Below are 21,506 nucleotides of genomic sequence, written 5' to 3'. Positions count from 1 at the left end.
AATTGGCTCCACTCTTTAGCGGACACCATGTCACGTTTGGAGAGCCCCCGTGTGCCTAAAAATTGGAGCTCCCCCACAAATGACCCCATTTTGGAAACTAGACGCCCCAAGGAACTTATCTAGATGCATAGTGAGCACTTTGAACCCCCAGGTGCTTCACAAATTGATCCGTAAAAATGAAAAAGTACTTTTTTTTCACAAAAAAATTCTTTTAGCCTCAATTTTTTCATTTTCACATGGGCAACAGGATAAAATGGATCCTAAAATGTGTTGGGCAATTTCTCCTGAGTACACCAATACCTCACATGTGGGGGTAAACCACTGTTTGGGCACATGGTAAGGCTCGGAAGGGAAGGAGCGCCATTTGACTTTTTGAATGAAAAATTATTTCCATCGTTAGCGGACACCATGTCGCGTTTGGATAGCTCCTGTGTGCCTAAACATTGGCGCTCCCCCACAAGTGACCCCATTTTGGAAACTAGACCCCCCAAGGAACTTATTTAGATGCCTAGTGAGCACTTTAAACCCTCAGGTGCTTCACAAATTGATCTGTAAAAATGAAAAAGTACTTTTTTTTCACAAAAAAATTATTTTCGCCTCAATTTTTTCATTTTCACATGGGCAGTAGGATAAAATGGATCATAAAATTTGTTGGGCAATTTCTCCCGAGTACGCCGATACCTCATATGTGGGGGTAAACCACTGTTTGGGCACACGGCAGGGCTCGGAAGGGAAGGCGCGCCATTTGACTTTTTGAATGGAAAATTAGCTCCAATTGTTAGCGGACACCATGTCGCGTTTGGAGAGCCCCCTGTGTGCCTAAACATTGGAGCTCCCCCACAAGTGACCCCATTTTGGAAACTAGACCCCCCAAGGAACTTATCTAGATGCATATTGAGCACTTTAAACCCCCAGGTGCTTCACAGAAGTTTATAACGCAGAGCCATGAAAATAAAAAATAATTTTTCTTTCCTCAAAAATGATTTTTTAGCCTGGAATTTCCTATTTTGCCAAGGATAATGGGAGAAATTGGACCCCAAATATTGTTGTCCAGTTTGTCCTGAGTACGCTGATACCCCATATGTGGGGGTAAACCACTGTTTGGGCGCACGGCAGGGCTCGGAAGGGATGGCACGCCATTTGGCTTTTTAAATGGAAAATTAGCTCCAATCATTAGCGGACACCATGTCACGTTTGGAGAGCCCCTGTGTGCTTAAACATTGGAGATCCCCCAGAAATGACACCATTTTGGAAACTAGACCCCCAAAGGAACTAATCTAGATGTGTGGTGAGGACTTTGAACCCCCAAGTGCTTCACAGAAGTTTATAACGCAGAGCCATGAAAATAAAAAAAAAAATTATTTTCTCAAAAATGATCTTTTAGCCTGCAATTTTTTATTTTCCCAAGGGTAACAGGAGAAATTTGACCCCAAAAGTTGTTGTCCAGTTTCTCCTGAGTACGCTGATACCCCATATGTGGGGGTAAATCACTGTTTGGGCACATGCCGGGGCTCGGAAGTGAAGTAGTGACGTTTTGAAATGCAGACTTTGATGGAATGCTCTGTGGGCGTCACGTTGCGTTTGCAGAGCCCCTGATGTGGCTTAACAGTAGAAACCCCCCACAAGTGACCCCATTTTGGAAACTAGACCCCCAAAGGAACTTATCTAGATGTGTGGTGAGCACTTTGAACCCCCAAGTGCTTCATAGAAGTTTATAATGCAGAGCCGTGAAAATAATAAATACGTTTTCTTTCCTCAAAAATAATTATTTAGCCCAGAATTTTTTAATTTTCCCAAGGGTAACAGGAGAAATTGGACCCCAAAAGTTGTTGTCCAGTTTCTCCTGAGTACGCTGATACCCCATATGTGGGGGTAAACCACTGTTTGGGCACACGTCGGGGCTCAGAAGGGAAGTAGTGACTTTTGAAATGCAGACTTTGATGGAATGGTCTGCGGGTGTCACGTTGCGTTTGCAGAGCCCCTGGTGTGCCTAAACAGTAGAGACCCCCCACAAGTGACCCCATTTTAGAAACTAGACCCCCCAAGGAACTTATCTAGATATGTGGTGAGCACTTTGAACCCCCAAGTGCTTCACAGACGTTTACAACGCAGAGCCGTGAAAATAAAAAATCATTTTTCTTTCCTCAAAAATTATGTTTTAGCAAGCATTTTTTTAGATTCACAAGGGTAACAGGAGAAATTGGACCCCAGTAATTGTTGCGCAGTTTGTCCTGAGTATGCTGGTACCCCATATGTGGGGGTAAACCACTGTTTGGGCACACGTCAGGGCTCGGAAGTGAGGGAGCACCATTTGACTTTTTGAATACGAGATTGGCTGGAATCAATGGTGGCGCCATGTTGCGTTTGGAGACCCCTGATGTGCCTAAACAGTGGTAACCCCTCAATTCTAACTCCAACACTAACCCCAACACACCCCTAACCCTAATCCCAACTGTAGCCATAATCCTAATCACAACCCTAACCCCAACACACCCCTAACCCCAACACACCCCTAACCCTAACCACAACCCTAATTCCAACCCTAACCCTAAGGCCATGTGCCCACGTTGCGGATTCGTGTGAGATATTTCCGCACCATTTTTGAAAAATCTGCGGGTAAAAGGCACTGTGTTTTACCTGCGGATTTTCCGCGGATTTCCAGTGTTTTTTGTGCGGATTTCACCTGCGGATTCCTATTGAGGAACAGGTGTAAAACGCTGCGGAATCCGCACAAAGAATTGACATGCTGCGGAAAATACAACGCAGCGTTCCCGCGCGGTATTTTTCGCACCATGGGCACAGCGGATTTGGTTTTTCATATGTTTACATGGTACTGTAAACCTGATGGAACACTGCTGCGGATCCGCAGCCAAATCCGCACCGTGTGCACATAGCCTAATTCTAAAGGTATGTGCACACGCTGCGGATCCGCAGCAGTTTCCCATGAGTGTACAGTTCAATGTAAACCTATGGGAAACAAAAATCGCTGTACACATGCTGCGGAAAAACTGCACGGAAACGCAGCGGTTTACATTCCGCAGCATGTCACTTCTTTCTGCGGATTCCGCAGCGGTTTTACAACTGCTCCAATAGAAAATCGCAATTGTAAAACCGCAGTGAAATGCGCAGAAAAAAACGCGGTAAATCCGCCATAAATCCGCAGCGGTTTAGCACTGCGGATTTATCAAATCCGCAGCGGAAAAATCCGCAGAGGACCAGAATACGTGTGCACATTCCTAACCCTAACCCTAGCCCTAACCCTACCCCTAACCCTAACCCTACCCCTAACCCTACCCCTAACCCTAACCCTACCCCTAACCCTACCCCTAACCCTAACCCTAACCCTACCCCTAGCCCTAACCCTAACCCTAACCCTAACCCTACCCCTAACCCTAACCCTACCCCTAACCCTAACCCTATTCTAACATTAGTGGAAAAAAAAAAATTTCTTTATTTTTTTATTGTCCCTACCTATGGGGGTGACAAAGGGGGGGGGTCATTTATTATTTTTTTTATTTTGATCACTGAGATAGATTATATCTCAGTGATCAAAATGCACTTTGGAACGAATCTGCCGGCCGGCAGATTCGGCGGGCGCACTGCGCATGCGCCCGCCATTTTGGAAGATGGCGGCGCCTGGGAGAAGATGGACGGGACCACGGCTGGATCGGTAAGTATGATAGGGTGGGGGGGGACCACGGGGGGGGGGATCGGAGCACGGGGGGGGAATCGGAGCGCGGGAGGGGTGGAACGGAGCGCGGGGGGCGTGGAACGGAGCACGGGGGGGCTGGAATGGAGCACGGGGGGGTGGAACGGAGCACGGGGGGGGTGGATCGGAGTGCAGGGGGGGTGATTGGAGCACGGGGGGGTGATTGGAGCACGGGGGGAGCGGACACGAGCACGGGGGGGGAGCGGAGCACTGGACGGAGGGGAGCCGGAGCAGTGTACCGGCCAGATCGGGGGGGTGGGGGGGCGATCGGAGGGGTGGGGTGGGGGCACACTAGTATTTCCAGCCATGGCCGATGATATTTCAGCATCGGCCATGGCTGGATTGTAATATTTCACCCGTTATAATGGGTGAAATATTACAAATCGCTCTGATTGGCAGTTTCACTTTCAACAGCCAATCAGAGCGATCGTAGCCACGAGGGGGTGAAGCCACCCCCCCTGGGCTAAACTACCACTCCCCCTGTCCCTGCAGATCGGGTGAAATGGGAGTTAACCCTTTCACCCGATCTGCAGGGACGCGATCTTTCCATGACGCCGCATAGGCGTCATGGGTCGGAATGGCACCGACTTTCATGACGCCTACGTGGCGTCAAAGGTCGGGAAGGGGTTAAAGAATTAGAAAATCCTGTATCATTTCCTCCAGACTTCACAAATACTTGCTACTTTGTGTTGGTATATCACATACAATTCCAATAAAATACATTTAAGTTTGTGGATGTAATGTGAAAAAAATGGGGAAACGTTCACAAGGTACAAATAGCATGGCACTGCATGGCATAAAAAAGTGTCATATTTCACTGTAGCTGTGAAACAGGAAAAAACCTGTCAGTTTAGGGGAGCGGGAAGGAATTATTCAAGCAGCATAAATCTCCTGTCAGGTTCCCTTTAACATAGGAGTAGGCACAGTTTTTTTGCTTTGCTTACAAACATATTTCTATTAAACCATCTAAAATAATCTATGTCTTTATGGAGGTCTCAAAGTGTTAATGTGCTTTCATACAATGTGATCTCTTATGTAGTGTTCAATGTATTTTCTTAAAATCAACAACAATTGAAACATCAAAAACTGTACTGAACTGCATGGTGTGAACCTGACCTAAATATTAGAGAGTGATTAATGAGTGTTGTCACCTCCATTCCTTAGCCTGATTGTCTAAGTTATTTGAAATTGGGTCATACAACCCCTATAAATGCATTTATTTGTGTATTAGTATTCCCTGCTAGTAGCAAGACTAGATTTACATAAAAACATAGGAGCCATAGACAATAACTAACCACTGATCTTAATACATTGTAGCAAATGTCTACTATAGATTAAATAAAACAAATCAATAAACTCTACATCATCCCGAGGAGCTTAAAAGGTTAGAAACTACTTCTAGATGATTTGCATAAAGAGCAGTTGGACAATTATAGGAGTAAACCATGTCCTGATTCATGAAGGTGTTTTCATCACACTTCTGGTGTAAAACACCTTCAAATGTTGCAAAGAGTTTTCTCAAATTGCGTAAATTATGACACAAATGTATTCCAAATTGTTCCCAAGAGATCAACAGTAAGTAGTTCAGCACTCCACTAAAGGAATTAAAATGCCAAAAACTTTTATGTTTTTCATCACTATGTTAAAAACAAACACACAATAAAATCACTTAGACACATTGTTAGGACTGGCGGAACGCACCAAGACAGATGGTATAGATGCGTTCGCAGTCCGGGGTCCACCGTGCAGGTGAAAACCTGCTGCTAGCAATTAGCAGACTATATGGCGGTACACTAGAGTATACACGCGTGGGTTAACCTCACCCAGCGTGAAAGAAGCAATCCTGTTAAGGCACAGGACCGCGGTACCGCACCTAAAGCGCGAGCAAGTAGTCAGCGAACTTAACCCCAACTGGGATTGAAGTCCGATTAGACCCTTGCTGGCGCAACACCGCAACTGGGTGTGAAAAGAAACAGAAGAGCATGCAGTGCCGCACTGACGAACGCCACTAACCACCCAGGATTGGGTAAGGAAAGCACAGAGGAAGTGCACGGCGCCGTACTGGCGGTCACAGCAACTGGACGCTATAATGTGTGACTAGTGCTGTAGGATAAGTCGGGCGCTAGGTAGCAGCCATACACCTTCCGCGAACAGTCATACTATAGGGTAGGGGTATCCAAGGACGACTTGCACTCACAACATACACACATTAGCAATTGTTTGACAATACTAGCGCATGGCCGTGCGGTCATGCGCAGTTTATATAGCAGCAGCACAGGAAGTGGCCACAGCACTTTTGCCCTTCTAGGACCTGCCAAGAGGACCAATGGAATGTGCTGCAGAGCCTGAGCACATGACCCTCGATCTCCAACGGGAGACCTTACGCTGGGCATGCTCAGTACATGCAGACAAGGACTTAGTCCCAGAGAAGTCCGCTCGCTGCTGACCAGCACTGACTTTAATGGCAGAGACTGGAGAAGCAGCAGTAACTCTCAGAACAGAGTGAGAATGAGCAAGACGCTGGGACCGACGTCCTTGCTGAGCAGGCTCCACTGCGGCTGGACAAGAATGGGAGACCGCAGCGGAAGTGGCTCGAGATTCCCCCTGTGCAGAAGCGGGAACTCGACCCCTAACATTACCCCCCCCTCCTTGGGCCTCGCTACGTTCGAAGGCAGCAATGAGCTGCGGAGCCCGAATGTGCTCAACAGGCTCCCAGGACCTGTCCTCGGGGCCATAACCCTTCCAGTCCACCAAATAAAATTTTTTACCACGCACCACCTTGCACCCCAAAATAGCGTTCACCTCATAATCGTCCGTAGACGAACCCGATGTCCCAGCAGATGACTCGGAAAACCGGGACATATACACGGGTTTCAAGAGGGACACATGAAAGGTGTCGGTGATACCCAGGCGTGGCGGAAGGGCCAAACGATAGACCACAGGATTAACCTGCTCGAGGACCTTGAATGGGCCCAAGTAGCGAGGAGCAAATTTAGTGGACTCAACTCGCAGCCTGATGTTACGGGCGGAGAGCCACACCAAGTCGCCAGGAGCAAAGGTCGGAGCGGGGCGCCGATGAGCATCAGCGGAGGACCTCATTCTCTCCTTAGAGGCCCGAATGGCATCCTGAGTGCGGTCCCAAATATCCCGTGCCTCCACAGCCCAGTCTGCCACCCTGGAGTCGGAGGAAGACACGGGCATAGGCACAGGTACCCGTGGATGCTGACCATAGTTGAGGAGGAATGGGGTTTGTCCAGTGGAGTCGGCTACGGCGTTGTTCAGTGCAAACTCTGCCCATGATAGCAAGGATGCCCAGTCATCCTGCCTGGCTGAAACAAAATGTCGCAGGTATGTGACCAAGGTCTGGTTGGCCCTCTCTACCCACCCATTCGTCTCGGGATGATAAGCGGAAGAGAGATTCAACTCAATACTGAGAAGACGACAGAGCTCTCTCCAGAACCGAGACGCAAAGTGGGGACCCCGGTCACTGACAATTTTGTCTGGCATACCATGTAGGCGGAAGATATGTCTAATGAACAACGCTGCCAAGGCCCGTGCAGAAGGTAACCGCGGCAGCGGCACCAAATGCACCATTTTTGAGAAATGATCGGTGATGACCCAAATGATGGTACAGCCGCGAGACTTGGGCAAACCCACAACAAAGTCCATCCCGACCATCTCCCAGGGCCTATCTGCCACCGGCAAGGGATAGAGCAAACCAGCTGGCCTTTGACGCGGAGATTTATTTTTGGCACAGGAGACACACGCCAGAACATAATCCCTGACATCCCGGACCATATGCGGCCACCAGTACGTCCTCGCCAGTAGCTCAGATGTCCTCTTTGTCCCAAAGTGTCCACCCACCCTGGACGAATGAGCCCAAGAGAGAACCTTCGGTCGCAAATTAATGGGCACAAAAGTCTTGCCCGGAGGCACAGACTCTAGCGAAACCGGCGCCACGGTTCTCAGGCTCTCGGAAGGGACAATAAGCCGAGGCTCCTCTTCCTCCTCCTCAGTTGACATAAGGGAGCGAGAGAGAGCGTCAGCACGGATATTCTTCTCCCCGGCGAGATAATGAAGGGAAAAGTGGAACCGGGAGAAGAACAGGGACCATCTGGCCTGGCGAGAATTTAGCCGCTGGGCTGTCTGCAAATAGACCAAATTTTTGTGGTCCGTGTAAACTTGGAAGGGAAACCGCGCACCTTCCAGAAGGTGTCTCCACTCCGAAAAGGCCAACTTCATTGCTAGCAACTCCCTGTCCCCGATGGAGTAGTTCCTCTCCGCTGGCGTGAAGGTCTTGGAGAAGAAGAAGCATGGATGCTTCCGACCTTGAGCATCCTTTTGGTAGAGGACTGCTCCAGCACCAACGGACGAGGCATCCACCTCCAGTAGGAATGGCTTATCCACATCGGGACGATGTAAGATGGGAGCGCTAGCAAAGTGGGACTTAATAGAAGTGAAGGCCTTGGAGACCTCTTCCGACCACAATTTGGGATTCGCTCCCTTCTTGGTGAGGGCTACCAAGGGAGCTACCAGAGTTGAGAAGTGGGGAATGAACTGGCGGTAATAGTTTATGAACCCCATAAAGCGCTGCACCGCTTTAAGAGAATGGGGCTCTTGCCAGTCCATCACAGCCTGTAGTTTGGCAGGATCCATAGCCAATCCCTGGGCGGAGATGATATAGCCCAGGAAAGGTAAGGACTCCTGCTCAAACACACACTTCTCCAACTTTGCGTAAAGAGAGTTTGCCCGTAGGAGGTCGAAGACTCTGCCAACATCTCTCCGGTGGGAGTCAATATCTGGAGAAAAGATGAGAATATCATCCAGATAGACTACAACCGAGGTGGAAAGCATATCCCGGAAGATGTCGTTGACAAAGTCTTGAAAAACGGCAGGTGCATTACAGAGCCCGAAGGGCATCACCAGATACTCATAGTGCCCATCTCTGGTGTTAAATGCCGTTTTCCACTCGTCCCCCTCACGGATGCGAATCAGGTTGTAAGCACCCCGCAGATCTAGTTTCGTAAACACTCTAGCTCCCCGAAGCCTATCGAAAAGCTCAGATATCAACGGCAAAGGGTACTTGTTCTTAACTGTGATAGCATTAAGACCCCTGTAGTCTATGCATGGACGTAGTTCTCCATTCTTCTTCTACACGAAGAAGAACCCTGCCCCAGCAGGTGACACTGACTTCCTGATGAACCCTCTTGCCAGATTCTCTTGTATGTACTGAGACATTGCCTCCGTTTCCGGGAGAGATAATGGATAGACTCGACCCCGGGGAGGCTCAGCACCAGGCAAGAGATCGATAGGACAGTCATAGGGGCGATGGGGCGGAAGGGTCTCCGCCGCCTTCTTGGAGAACACGTCTGCATAAGACCAATATTGCTTGGGGAGAGAGGATAGATCTGCGGGTACCTCAGTAGTAGCAACCTGAACGCACTCTCGGTGACACCTACCCCCACATGATTCACCCCATCCCAGAATTCTGCCTGAGGACCACTCGATGTGAGGAGAGTGGTACCGTAGCCAAGGTATCCCCAACAGGACCTCATCAATACCCTCAGGAATGACGAGCAGAGAAATAATCTCCTGATGGGATGGCGACAGGGACAGAGTAACAGGGATGGTCTGATGTGTTATCTGTGCGGGGAGTGTCGACCCATTCACCACTCGTACCGTTACTGGTTGGGATAGCATAACCAGGGGTATTGCGTGACGTTGGGCGAAGGCAGAAGACATAAAATTGCCCTCCGCCCCAGAATCCACGCAGAGGTCTACCGAGTGGGAGGATGAGCCAAAGGTAATTGTCCCCTTAAAGGACAATTTGGAGGCAAACGTCGCAGTGTCTAGTGCACCTCCACCTACTACCACTAGACGCTGACGTTTCCTCGACCGCTGATGACATCTGGTGGCAAGATGTCCTGACTGTTGGCAAACATGGCAACCCTGGAGTGCACGAGCAGTCTGGGACTTAGATCCCGCTCGTGACACCACCTTAGGTTCCTGGAACTCAGGAGCCTGAACTGGAGATTCCAAAGGTTTGGCGAAGGTGGGAGCCAGCCGAAACCTCTGCCTACACTGGGCTCGCTCTAACCTCCGCTCGTGAAAACGGAGGTCAATGCGAGTAGATACTGCTATTAACTCCTCCAGTGTGGCGGGAATCTCCCTAGTGGCCAGAGCATCCTTAACGTGGTCAGCCAGCCCCCTCCAAAATATAGGGATAAGGGCTTTATCCGACCACTCCAGCTCAGATGCCAGAGTGCGGAAATGGACGGCAAAAAGGCTGACCAAGGACGAGCCCTGAGTCAGTGCCAACAGTTGGAGCGCCGTGTCATGGGTGACACGAGGTCCTAGAAAGACCTGTTTCAGAGTGCTCAGGAATAACGGAGCACTCTGCACCACATGATCGCCACGCTCCCACAGCGGCGTAGCCCACTGCAACACCCTGTCCGACAATAAGGAAATTATAAAGCCCACCTTAGCCCGCTCTGTAGGGAAACGAGAGGCCAGAAGCTCGAGATGTATTGAGCACTGACTCACGAAACCCCTACAGGACTTACTGTCACCAGAAAATTTCTCTGGTAGCGGGAGGCGAGATAGCGTCGGTACAGGAGCGGCAGTGGACAAGGTAGCTGCAGCCACACTTGCAGCCTGAACAGCGACAGCAGTAACATCCACAGCTGAGGTTGAACGCTCAAGAGCAGCCAACCTTCCCTCCAGCTGCTGGATGTACCGCTGTAAACGCTGATCGTCCGCCATTTTACTAGCCAGACCCTGGCGCTAGTATTCTGTTAGGACTGGCGGAACGCACCAAGACAGATGGTATAGATGCGTTCGCAGTCCGGGGTCCACCGTGCAGGTGAAAACCTGCTGCTAGCAATTAGCAGACTATATGGCGGTACACTAGAGTATACACGCGTGGGTTAACCTCACCCAGCGTGAAAGAAGCAATCCTGTTAAGGCACAGGACCGCGGTACCGCACCTAAAGCGCGAGCAAGTAGTCAGCGAACTTAACCCCAACTGGGATTGAAGTCCGATTAGACCCTTGCTGGCGCAACACCGCAACTGGGTGTGAAAAGAAACAGAAGAGCATGCAGTGCCGCACTGACGAACGCCACTAACCACCCAGGCTTGGGTAAGGAAAGCACAGAGGAAGTGCACGGCGCCGTACTGGCGGTCACAGCAACTGGACGCTATAATGTGTGACTAGTGCTGTAGGATAAGTCGGGCGCTAGGTAGCAGCCATACACCTTCCGCGAACAGTCATACTATAGGGTAGGGGTATCCAAGGACGACTTGCACTCACAACATACACACATTAGCAATTGTTTGACAATACTAGCGCATGGCCGTGCGGTCATGCGCAGTTTATATAGCAGCGGCACAGGAAGTGGCCACAGCACTTTTGCCCTTCTAGGACCTGCCAAGAGGACCAATGGAATGTGCTGCAGAGCCTGAGCACATGACCCTCGATCTCCAACGGGAGACCTTACGCTGGGCATGCTCAGTACATGCAGACAAGGACTTAGTCCCAGAGAAGTCCGCTCGCTGCTGACCAGCACTGACTTTAATGGCAGAGACTGGAGAAGCAGCAGTAACTCTCAGAACAGAGTGAAAATGAGCAAGACGCTGGGACCGACGTCCTTGCTGAGCAGGCTCCACTGCGGCTGGACAAGAATGGGAGACCGCAGCGGAAGTGGCTCGAGATTCCCCCTGTGCAGAAGCGGGAACTCGACCCCTAACACACATTGGTTGAAAACATGTAGGCTGTCACCGTTTTTTCAGAATGTTTTGTTTTTTATAATGTGTTTGTTTTTCAAGGGAATCTGTCACCACAAAAAAGTGTTCAAAATCTTTTCTGGATTCAATTTGTCTTCCATAGAGTTATTGCGTGCTTTGTTTTACATTTTAGTGGTATATAACACTGTAAAAACAAAAAAAGCATTCAACAAATTTTCTGGATTTAATTAGTAATCCATACAGACACAAAAGAGAATAGTAAAACCAAAAACACTCAGTTTGAAAAAATGTTGCAGTAATCCGCAAGTGCTAGTAAAAGATGTAAAAAACAGGGTATTTGGTTGATACGTTTTTTGCAAAAAATGTATACTAAGCTGCTCTACCAATCTTCACGGTATACCCTTATCAGAGCAGTCCTAACTAATGTATGCAATCCCTATCTGATGTATTTAAAAACCTGATCATCTGTATATAACCTGTGTGAACAGGGCTCAGAGAGGAAAAATCCATGTGTGCATACAGTGTAGAACAGCTTTTGTGCAGATAGCCCAAGAGGAGTGGTGGAACTCCCCAGTCTTGTAGACACAAGAGAACAATTATGGAAACAGGAACACATGGGCTACTTGCACAGTGAACAAGTCTGTAGGAACATGTTCACACACCACCAAGAAACCTGAAGACACAAAAGAGAATAGTAAAACCAAAAACACTCAGTTTGAAAAAATGTTGCAGTAATCCGCAAGTGCTAGTAAAAGATGTAAAAAACAGTGTATTTGGTTGATACGTTTTTTGCAAAAAATGTATACTAAGCTGCTCTACCAATCTTCACGGTATACCCTTATCAGAGCAGTCCTAACTAATGTATGCAATCCCTATCTGATGTATTTAAAAACCTGATCATCTGTATATAACCTGTGTGAACAGGGTTCAGAGAGGAAAAATCCATGTGTGCATACAGGGTAGAACAGCTTTTGTGCAGATAGCCCAAGAGGAGTGGTGGAACTCCCCAGTCTTGTAGACACAAGAGAACAATTATGGAAACAGGAACACATGGGCTATTTGCACAGTGAACAAGTCTGTAGGAACATGTTCACACACCACCAAGAAACCTGAAGACACAAAAGAGAATAGTAAAACCAAAAACACTCAGTTTGAAAAAATGTTGCAGTAATCCGCAAGTGCTAGTAAAAGATGTAAAAAACAGGGTATTTGGTTGATACGTTTTTTGCAAAAAATGTATACTAAGCTGCTCTACCAATGCACACATGGATTTTTCCTCTCTGAACCCTGTTCACACAGGTTATATACAGATGATCAGGTTTTTAAATACATCAGATAGGGATTGCATACATTAGTTAGGACTGCTCTGATAAGGGTATACCGTGAAGATTGGTAGAGCAGCTTAGTATACATTTTTTGCAAAAAACGTATCAACCAAATACCCTGTTTTTTACATCTTTTACTAGCACTTGCGGATTACTGCAACATTTTTTCAAACTGAGTGTTTTTGGTTTTACTATTCTCTTTTGTGTCTTCAGGTTTCTTGGTGGTGTGTGAACATGTTCCTACAGACTTGTTCACTGTGCAAGTAGCCCATGTGTTCCTGTTTCCATAATTGTTCTCTTGTGTCTACAAGACTGGGGAGTTCCACCACTCCTCTTGGGCTATCTGCACAAAAGCTGTTCTACCCTGTATGCACACATGGATTTTTCCTCTCTGAACCCTGTTCACACAGGTTATATACAGATGATCAGGTTTTTAAATACATCAGATAGGGATTGCATACATTAGTTAGGACTGCTCTGATAAGGGTATACCGTGAAGATTGGTAGAGCAGCTTAGTATACATTTTTTGCAAAAAACGTATCAACCAAATACCCTGTTTTTTACATCTTTTACTAGCACTTGCGGATTACTGCAACATTTTTTCAAACTGAGTGTTTTTGGTTTTACTATTCTCTTTTGTGTCTTCAGGTTTCTTGGTGGTGTGTGAACATGTTCCTACAGACTTGTTCACTGTGCAAGTAGCCCATGTGTTCCTGTTTCCATAATTGTTCTCTTGTGTCTACAAGACTGGGGAGTTCCACCACTCCTCTTGGGCTATCTGCACAAAAGCTGTTCTACCCTGTATGCACACATGGATTTTTCCTCTCTGAACCCTGTTCACACAGGTTATATACAGATGATCAGGTTTTTAAATACATCAGATAGGGATTGCATACATTAGTTAGGACTGCTCTGATAAGGGTATACCGTGAAGATTGGTAGAGCAGCTTAGTATGCATTTTTTGCAAAAACGTATCAACCAAATACCCTGTTTTTTACATCTTTTACTAGCACTTGCGGATTACTGCAACATTTTTTCAAACTGAGTGTTTTTGGTTTTACTATTCTCTTTTGTGTCTTCAGGTTTCTTGGTGGTGTGTGAACATGTTCCTACAGACTTGTTCACTGTGCAAGTAGCCCATGTGTTCCTGTTTCCATAATTGTTCTCTTGTGTCTACAAGACTGGGGAGTTCCACCACTCCTCTTGGGCTATCTGCACAAAAGCTGTTCTACCCTGTATGCACACATGGATTTTTCCTCTCTGAACCCTGTTCACACAGGTTATATACAGATGATCAGGTTTTTAAATACATCAGATAGGGATTGCATACATTAGTTAGGACTGCTCTGATAAGGGTATACCGTGAAGATTGGTAGAGCAGCTTAGTATACATTTTTTGCAAAAAACCTATCAACCAAATACCCTGTTTTTTACATCTTTTACTAGCACTTGCGGATTACTGCAACATTTTTTCAAACTGAGTGTTTTTGGTTTTACTATTCTCTTTTGTGTCTTCAAGTTTCTTGGTGGTGTGTGAACATGTTCCTACAGACTTGTTCACTGTGCAAGTAGCCCATGTGTTCCTGTTTCCATAATTGTTCTCTTGTGTCTACAAGACTGGGGAGTTCCACCACTCCTCTTGGGCTATCTGCACAAAAGCTGTTCTACACTGTATGCACACATGGATTTTTCCTCTCTGAACCCTGTTCACACAGGTTATATACAGATGATCAGGTTTTTAAATACATCAGATAGGGATTGCATACATTAGTTAGGACTGCTCTGATAAGGGTATACCGTGAAGATTGGTAGAGCAGCTTAGTATACATTTTTTGCAGAAAACGTATCAACCAAATACCCTGTTTTTTACATCTTTTACTAGCACTTGCGGATTACTGCAACATTTTTTCAAACTGAGTGTTTTTGGTTTTACTATTCTCTTTTGTGTCTTCAGGTTTCTTGGTGGTGTGTGAACATGTTCCTACAGACTTGTTCACTGTGCAAGTAGCCCATGTGTTCCTGTTTCCATAATTGTTCTCTTGTGTCTACAAGACTGGGGAGTTCCACCACTCCTCTTGGGCTATCTGCACAAAAGCTGTTCTACCCTGTATGCACACATGGATTTTTCCTCTCTGAACCCTGTTCACACAGGTTATATACAGATGATCAGGTTTTTAAATACATCAGATAGGGATTGCATACATTAGTTAGGACTGCTCTGATAAGGGTATACCGTGAAGATTGGTAGAGCAGCTTAGTATACATTTTTTGCAAAAAACGTATCAACCAAATACCCTGTTTTTTACATCTTTTACTAGCACTTGCGGATTACTGCAACATTTTTTCAAACTGAGTGTTTTTGGTTTTACTATTCTCTTTTGTGTCTTCAGGTTTCTTGGTGGTGTGTGAACATGTTCCTACAGACTTGTTCACTGTGCAAGTAGCCCATGTGTTCCTGTTTCCATAATTGTTCTCTTGTGTCTACAAGACTGGGGAGTTCCACCACTCCTCTTGGGCTATCTGCACAAAAGCTGTTCTACCCTGTATGCACACATGGATTTTTCCTCTCTGAACCCTGTTCACACAGGTTATATACAGATGATCAGGTTTTTAAATACATCAGATAGGGATTGCATACATTAGTTAGGACTGCTCTGATAAGGGTATACCGTGAAGATTGGTAGAGCAGCTTAGTATACATTTTTTGCAAAAAATGTATCAACCAAATACCCTGTTTTTTACATCTTTTACTAGCACTTGCGGATTACTGCAACATTTTTTCAAACTGAGTGTTTTTGGTTTTACTATTCTCTTTTGTGTCTTCAGGTTTCTTGGTGGTGTGTGAACATGTTCCTACAGACTTGTTCACTGTGCAAGTAGCCCATGTGTTCCTGTTTCCATAATTGTTCTCTTGTGTCTACAAGACTGGGGAGTTCCACCACTCCTCTTGGGCTATCTGCACAAAAGCTGTTCTACCCTGTATGCACACATGGATTTTTCCTCTCTGAACCCTGTTCACACAGGTTATATACAGATGATCAGGTTTTTAAATACATCAGATAGGGATTGCATACATTAGTTAGGACTGCTCTGATAAGGGTATACCGTGAAGATTGGTAGAGCAGCTTAGTATACATTTTTTGCAAAAAACGTATCAACCAAATACCCTGTTTTTTACATCTTTTACTAGCACTTGCGGATTACTGCAACATTTTTTCAAACTGAGTGTTTTTGGTTTTACTATTCTCTTTTGTGTCTTCAGGTTTCTTGGTGGTGTGTGAACATGTTCCTACAGACTTGTTCACTGTGCAAGTAGCCCATGTGTTCCTGGTAGTAATCCATACAGTGTAATATGCGTAGTGGGTGACAATGTGACAAAGATGGCAAAATCCTATGAGACTCCTGTGAGGGTGACCAGAAGAATATCGGGACCAGAGCAAACTGGCGCAACAGCGAAGGTGGCAGAAGCCTGTTGTCCAGAACCGGCCACTTTACCAGAACCACCAAGGCCCAAACCCAGGCCACAGCCTTCTCTACTGGGGTTTTTGGCCTCCTGGGGAGAGGTTGCAACATAAGACCTGCAGTTGAGATGGGTATCCACAGAAGAGTTTGGGACCCATCATCACATCTCATTCAAACAATGGGCAGCAGAGATGGAACACTTGCTTCAAAGTATGCAAGAGTTGGCAGCAGGAACCAAGGTCATGTTCCTCAATATGGAGGGGCAGCAGAGCTGATATGCAGTGGGTATGATCTGAGAAGGAAAGGAGCAGCATGAACCTTTCTTTCAAAATGAACTGGCCTGGGAATGGCTCTTCAAAATGGCTCAAGACAGTGCTACCACCCCAGAGAGATTGGATTGTCCTTTCCTTGGGGTTCCCCATCTCCTGTGCAGGAGCAAACAATGGTGCAGTTGAAACTGGGGGCTGTCACCCATTTCTACATGTCATGAGCTCTGGCACTACCAAAAGCCAGGTCAATTCCAGCCCAGGCACCTGGGAATCGGTCTCCAGGAAGCAGGTAGAGGCAGTCTCCCAATCTCCTGAGGAAGGAAAAGGAAATGCGGACACCGTAACTACTGTATTACCCTCCTTATAATTTTTTCCTGGCATTGCACTGTGCACAAAGGCTTTATGAGTGTAGGAGTACATCAACTACACTTTCAAAATATTTACATTCAAGCATTTTTCTGATTGAATTAGTCATCCATAGAGTATTGTATGCTTTGTGTTACATTGCAGTGGCATATAAACTCAAAAAAAGTTTAAAAAAATAGTCTGGATTTAATTAGTCATCCATACAGTTTAATGTGCGTTATGTAAAATTATGGTGGTTTAAAATATTCACACCACTTGGACTGGTACAGTTCACACAATATTTTTGTTCCAAAAATTGACCATTGTCATATATACAGTACTGTACAACCTGCTTTCTGTGAAGTTTTGTTGGTTTGAAATAAAAAAGAAAAATTGGCCTGCTAGAAGTGTACAAATTTGGTTGTTCAAAAATGGACTATTATCATATATACAGGGTGGGCTATTTATATGGCTACACCTAAATAAAATGGAAATGGTTGGTGATATCAACTTCCTGTTTGTGGCACATTAGTATATGGGAGAGGGAAAACTTTTCAAGATAGGTGGTGACCATGGCAGTCATTTTGAAGTCAGCCATTTTGGATCCAACTTTAGTTTTTTCAATGGGAAGAGGGTCATGTAACACATCAAACTTATTGAGAATTTCACAAGAAAATCAATGGTGTGCTTGGTTTTAATGTAACTTTATTCTTTCATGAGTTAGTTACAAGATTATGACCACTTATAAAATGTGTTTAAAGTGCTGCCCATTGTGTTGGATTATCAATGCAATCCTCTCCTCCCACTCTTGACACACAGATGGCAACATCGCAGAAGAAATGCTAGCACAGGCTTCCTGTATCCATTGTTTCAGAAGATGCACATCTCGTATCTTCACAGCATAGACAATTGCCTTCAGATGACCCCAAAGATAAAAGTCTAAGGGGGTCAGATTGGGAGACCTTGGTGGCCATTCATCTGGCCCACGATGACCAATCCACTTTCCAGGAAACTGTTCATGTAGGAATGCTCGGACCTGACACCCATAATGTGGTGGTGCACCATCTTGGGGGTCAGGTCCGAGCTTGGGTGTGCTTATGGCCACTGATGTTACATTTCCCTGATGGCACGCTGGGTGAACATTGTGGCGACTGGGGGCGTGTTGCACCCTGGCAAGGATCATGTGCTACTCCAAATATTGCTGGTTCTACTTCTATCAGGATTTCCTCCACCTCCTACACCGATTCCGACACCCCATCCTTCTCCTCCTCATCGTCCACCTCCAATGTGTGATCTCAGAGCATGTCATCCACATCAGCCAGAAGCTGAAAGCTCTGCAGCACTGCTTCAGTGAAGCTGCAACAGTCTCTTCTAAAGCTAACTTGTATAGGAGACAAACTGCACACCACGGCACATTTATCGAAAGAAATAACAGACCAGACAGGTATGAGGCTTTTGCGGCTTAACCTACAACCATTCATGGTCACATGTGATAATGGCCAAAACCTGCTGGTGGCTGTGAAGCTTGACAAAGTCCCACACTTATCATGCTTGGCCCACGTGCTCAACTTGCTAGCTCAGGGTTTTCAAAAAACCTACCCATGCTTGCCAGAGCTGATGGCCAAGATGAATATAATGTGTTTGCTATTTTTAACTAAAAATGGAAAAGTGTGACTTGTTTTCAATTAAAGGACTTTATCATTTCTGTTATTGTTTCTTTATTTACCATGTAACTATAGGATTAGTAATGGATAGGTGTCTTATAAACGCCTCTCCATTACTGAGCTGTGGGCTTGATGTCACCGGACAATAGAAAGGTGACATCAACCCCACAAACATGAACAGCACTTTGCCACTGCTACAGGGTAAGGGGCATGAGCCTGACAAACCATCAGAATTGGTGCAGCTAATGGATGCACCTTTTCTGTGCAGCTGTGGGCTGATATTTTTAGGCAGGGGGTCAATATCCATGGTCCTTTACCAGTCCTTTACCAGCCTGAGAATACAACCCCCCAGCTGTCTACTTTAGCAAGGCTGGTTGTCAAAAATGGAGGGAACCCCACAGAATTTTCTTTAATTATTTATTTAAATAAATTAAAAAATTGGAGCGGTGACCCCTCTGTTCTTGATAACCAAACTTGCTGAAGCTGACAGCTGAGAGTTGCAGCCCCCAGCTGTGAGTTTTGTCTATCTGGTTATCAAAATTACAGGGGAACCCATGCCCATTTTTTTTTTCAAATTAATTCTTTACAGCGCAGGTGCAGGCTAACTAATTCTCCCATTAGCCACTCCTGCTCTTGCTGTTATTAGCAGCAGAAGGCATCGGCTGATGAGAGTAGCCCCATCAGTTGACAGCAGTGACCAGACGTAAACTTTATACCTCCGATAACAGATGTACCATTGCTTGAAGAAAGTCCAGGAAGGCTATCCATTTGTTACATCAAGAGTCGCGCTCATCAGACAATAAAAATTTGAAAAATCTGTCTTCCGAAATGTCTTTGTTCAGTCTTGATGTTTCAACCTCTGTGTCTTGTACAATGGTGGTCTGGATTCAGCCTCCCTTACCTTGATCATGTCTCTGATCACCTTGTACACCTGGGTGCTCCAGAGAGGTTGCAGTTCTGGAATATGACCTCACTGGAGGATAATGGCTCCTGATCATGTCACGTTTGATTCTTCTCTTATCTTTAGCAGTTAATGTGCAGTTTTTTAACAAAATGCTTGATGGTTCTGTGATCATATCTCAATATCTTAAAGTTAAGCCATCATTTTAATTTTTATTTACTAAATTAATAGTACAGATAAAAATAAGCAACTTTTTAACATATCTTATCAGAGAAAACTGCTTCTTTGTCTGTCAGAACAAATCATTCATTTTCAAAACTCTCTCGGATAAAATCTGTATTCATTGAAGACAGATTCTCCCATTACTGAGAAAAGAGATGGCAGCTGCTACTGATGAGACTATGTAAATTGAGTGGGAAAAGAGAAGAAAGGGGCTAGAGATAGAAATACTTCCTCCTCCCTCACCTCTATACGCCACTCTTATCAGTTGTAACTGTCATCTCCTAACTCAGGAATTTAACAATCTGTCATCACTAAATGTTCAGCTCTGAAGGAATAAAAAATCTGAATTATCTAATAAGATATATGACAAAGTTGTTTATTTCCATGTGTACTATTGATGTATGAAATAAAAATTAAAACAACGCTTACTCTTTCACAATTTCAAGAGTGCTGCATCCCTGTTAGATATTACACTTTTTTATTTTTTAGAATCAATTTATTCTCTTTTTTGGTCAATTTTGCTTGCGGAAAACAAGCTACCTAATAATTGGTGTATAAAGGTTGGTGTATCATTGGACCACACTTTACTCATTACACTAATAACTTCTAATATCTAATAATATAATCTAATATCTTCTAACATCTAATTTGCTTCATCCAATAAGCATTCACATTTATGCAGCTTGGAGGTTGAAAATATGGAGAAAAATGATCCTGAAAAATATAGGTTTATAGACAGAACTGAAGCATGAAACAATGGTGCAAATAGATGATAATACTTAATAGTTTTGTTTTACAATTATTTTTGACTAAGTTGTAATTTTACAGGCACAGCTTGTTCACATTGCTTTTCCTGTGCTTACCTTATCTCTGATACCTTGCCTCATGACTTCTCTCTCTGCTTCCATCTTTGCATATTTTGCTTTCCTTTCCTCCTCTTGCTGACGTAGAGCTTCTTGCTGTTCTTCCATTTTCTTTTGGGCATCTGGATCCTTCTCTTCGTCCCCCCCTAGCATTTTTCCCATGTCTTTTGTAGCACCTACAAATTAAATTGATGAAATTTAGTAAATGTATATTTCTTAGTAATTCTAGAACATTTAATAACTCAGGTTACTTGTTGACATTTTTAGCCCTGTGTTTGTTCTAGAACCTACTTTTCAAGCATATACATATGTTATACCTATTACAATACGTTTTAAATACTTTAGCAGTAAGCCACTCTATTTATATAAGTGCACATATTAGTCTACCAACAGGTAAAATGAGGTAGAATATGGTGAACATACAATCATCTCATCATCAGGGCAAAACGAAAAGGGTTGTTCAACTTCCAAATTTTTTTTTGAAGAGTATGCTTTCCTCCAGAAGCATTATTTTTTAATTAATAGGGTTGTCCCATGAACAAAGTGCATTTAATCAATATATCTTGGCATATTAATAAGTCCCACAATTGCTGAGATAATCTTATAAATGTGCCCCAGCTGTGTACTGAGTAATGGCCGAGTCTGATGGTGCAGGAACATGGTCTGATCACACCACAGCTCCTGGTCGGGGGGTGGGGTAAGGAATAGCAGGGGAGTCACATATGAGGCCCTATGAGGTCAAACATTTCCCTGTCTGTTTTATCAAATGAGTGTTTCTGCTGCTTTTCCATTCCCCATAGCTCATAATAAATAAAGTCAGTGAGCTAGAAGCCCGGCTGTCTTAGCTCATTTGTCATTGTTAGAGTTGAGCGACCTTGACCTTTTTAGAGTCGAGCCGGGTTTTGCGAAACCCGACTATGTCCAAAGTCGGGTCGAGTGAAATCGGCCGATTATGACGTAAAGTCGGGATCGACCGAAACACGAAACCCAATGCAAGTCA

The 21,506-nt window shown here is 45.1% G+C and overlaps 1 protein-coding gene across 5 annotated transcripts in view; it reads right to left on the bottom strand.

Annotated features, from left to right (window-relative positions):
• CPLX1 (complexin 1) overlaps positions 1–21,506 on the bottom strand; it is a 450,783-nt gene that overhangs the window by 138,728 nt on the left and 290,549 nt on the right. For all 5 annotated transcript variants that reach the window (XM_069767661.1, XM_069767659.1, XM_069767663.1 and 2 more), the window contains exon 3: positions 20,507–20,682. In XM_069767661.1, the coding sequence (XP_069623762.1) occupies positions 20,507–20,682 (176 nt within the window). The remainder of the gene's footprint in view (positions 1–20,506; positions 20,683–21,506) is intronic.

This window comes from Ranitomeya imitator, chromosome 1 (assembly GCF_032444005.1).
Source record: "Ranitomeya imitator isolate aRanImi1 chromosome 1, aRanImi1.pri, whole genome shotgun sequence".
In the NCBI taxonomy this organism is placed as follows: Eukaryota; Metazoa; Chordata; class Amphibia; order Anura; family Dendrobatidae; genus Ranitomeya; species Ranitomeya imitator.
Note: the sequence above shows the minus strand (reverse complement) of the source record. Positions and strands in the feature narration are given on the sequence as shown.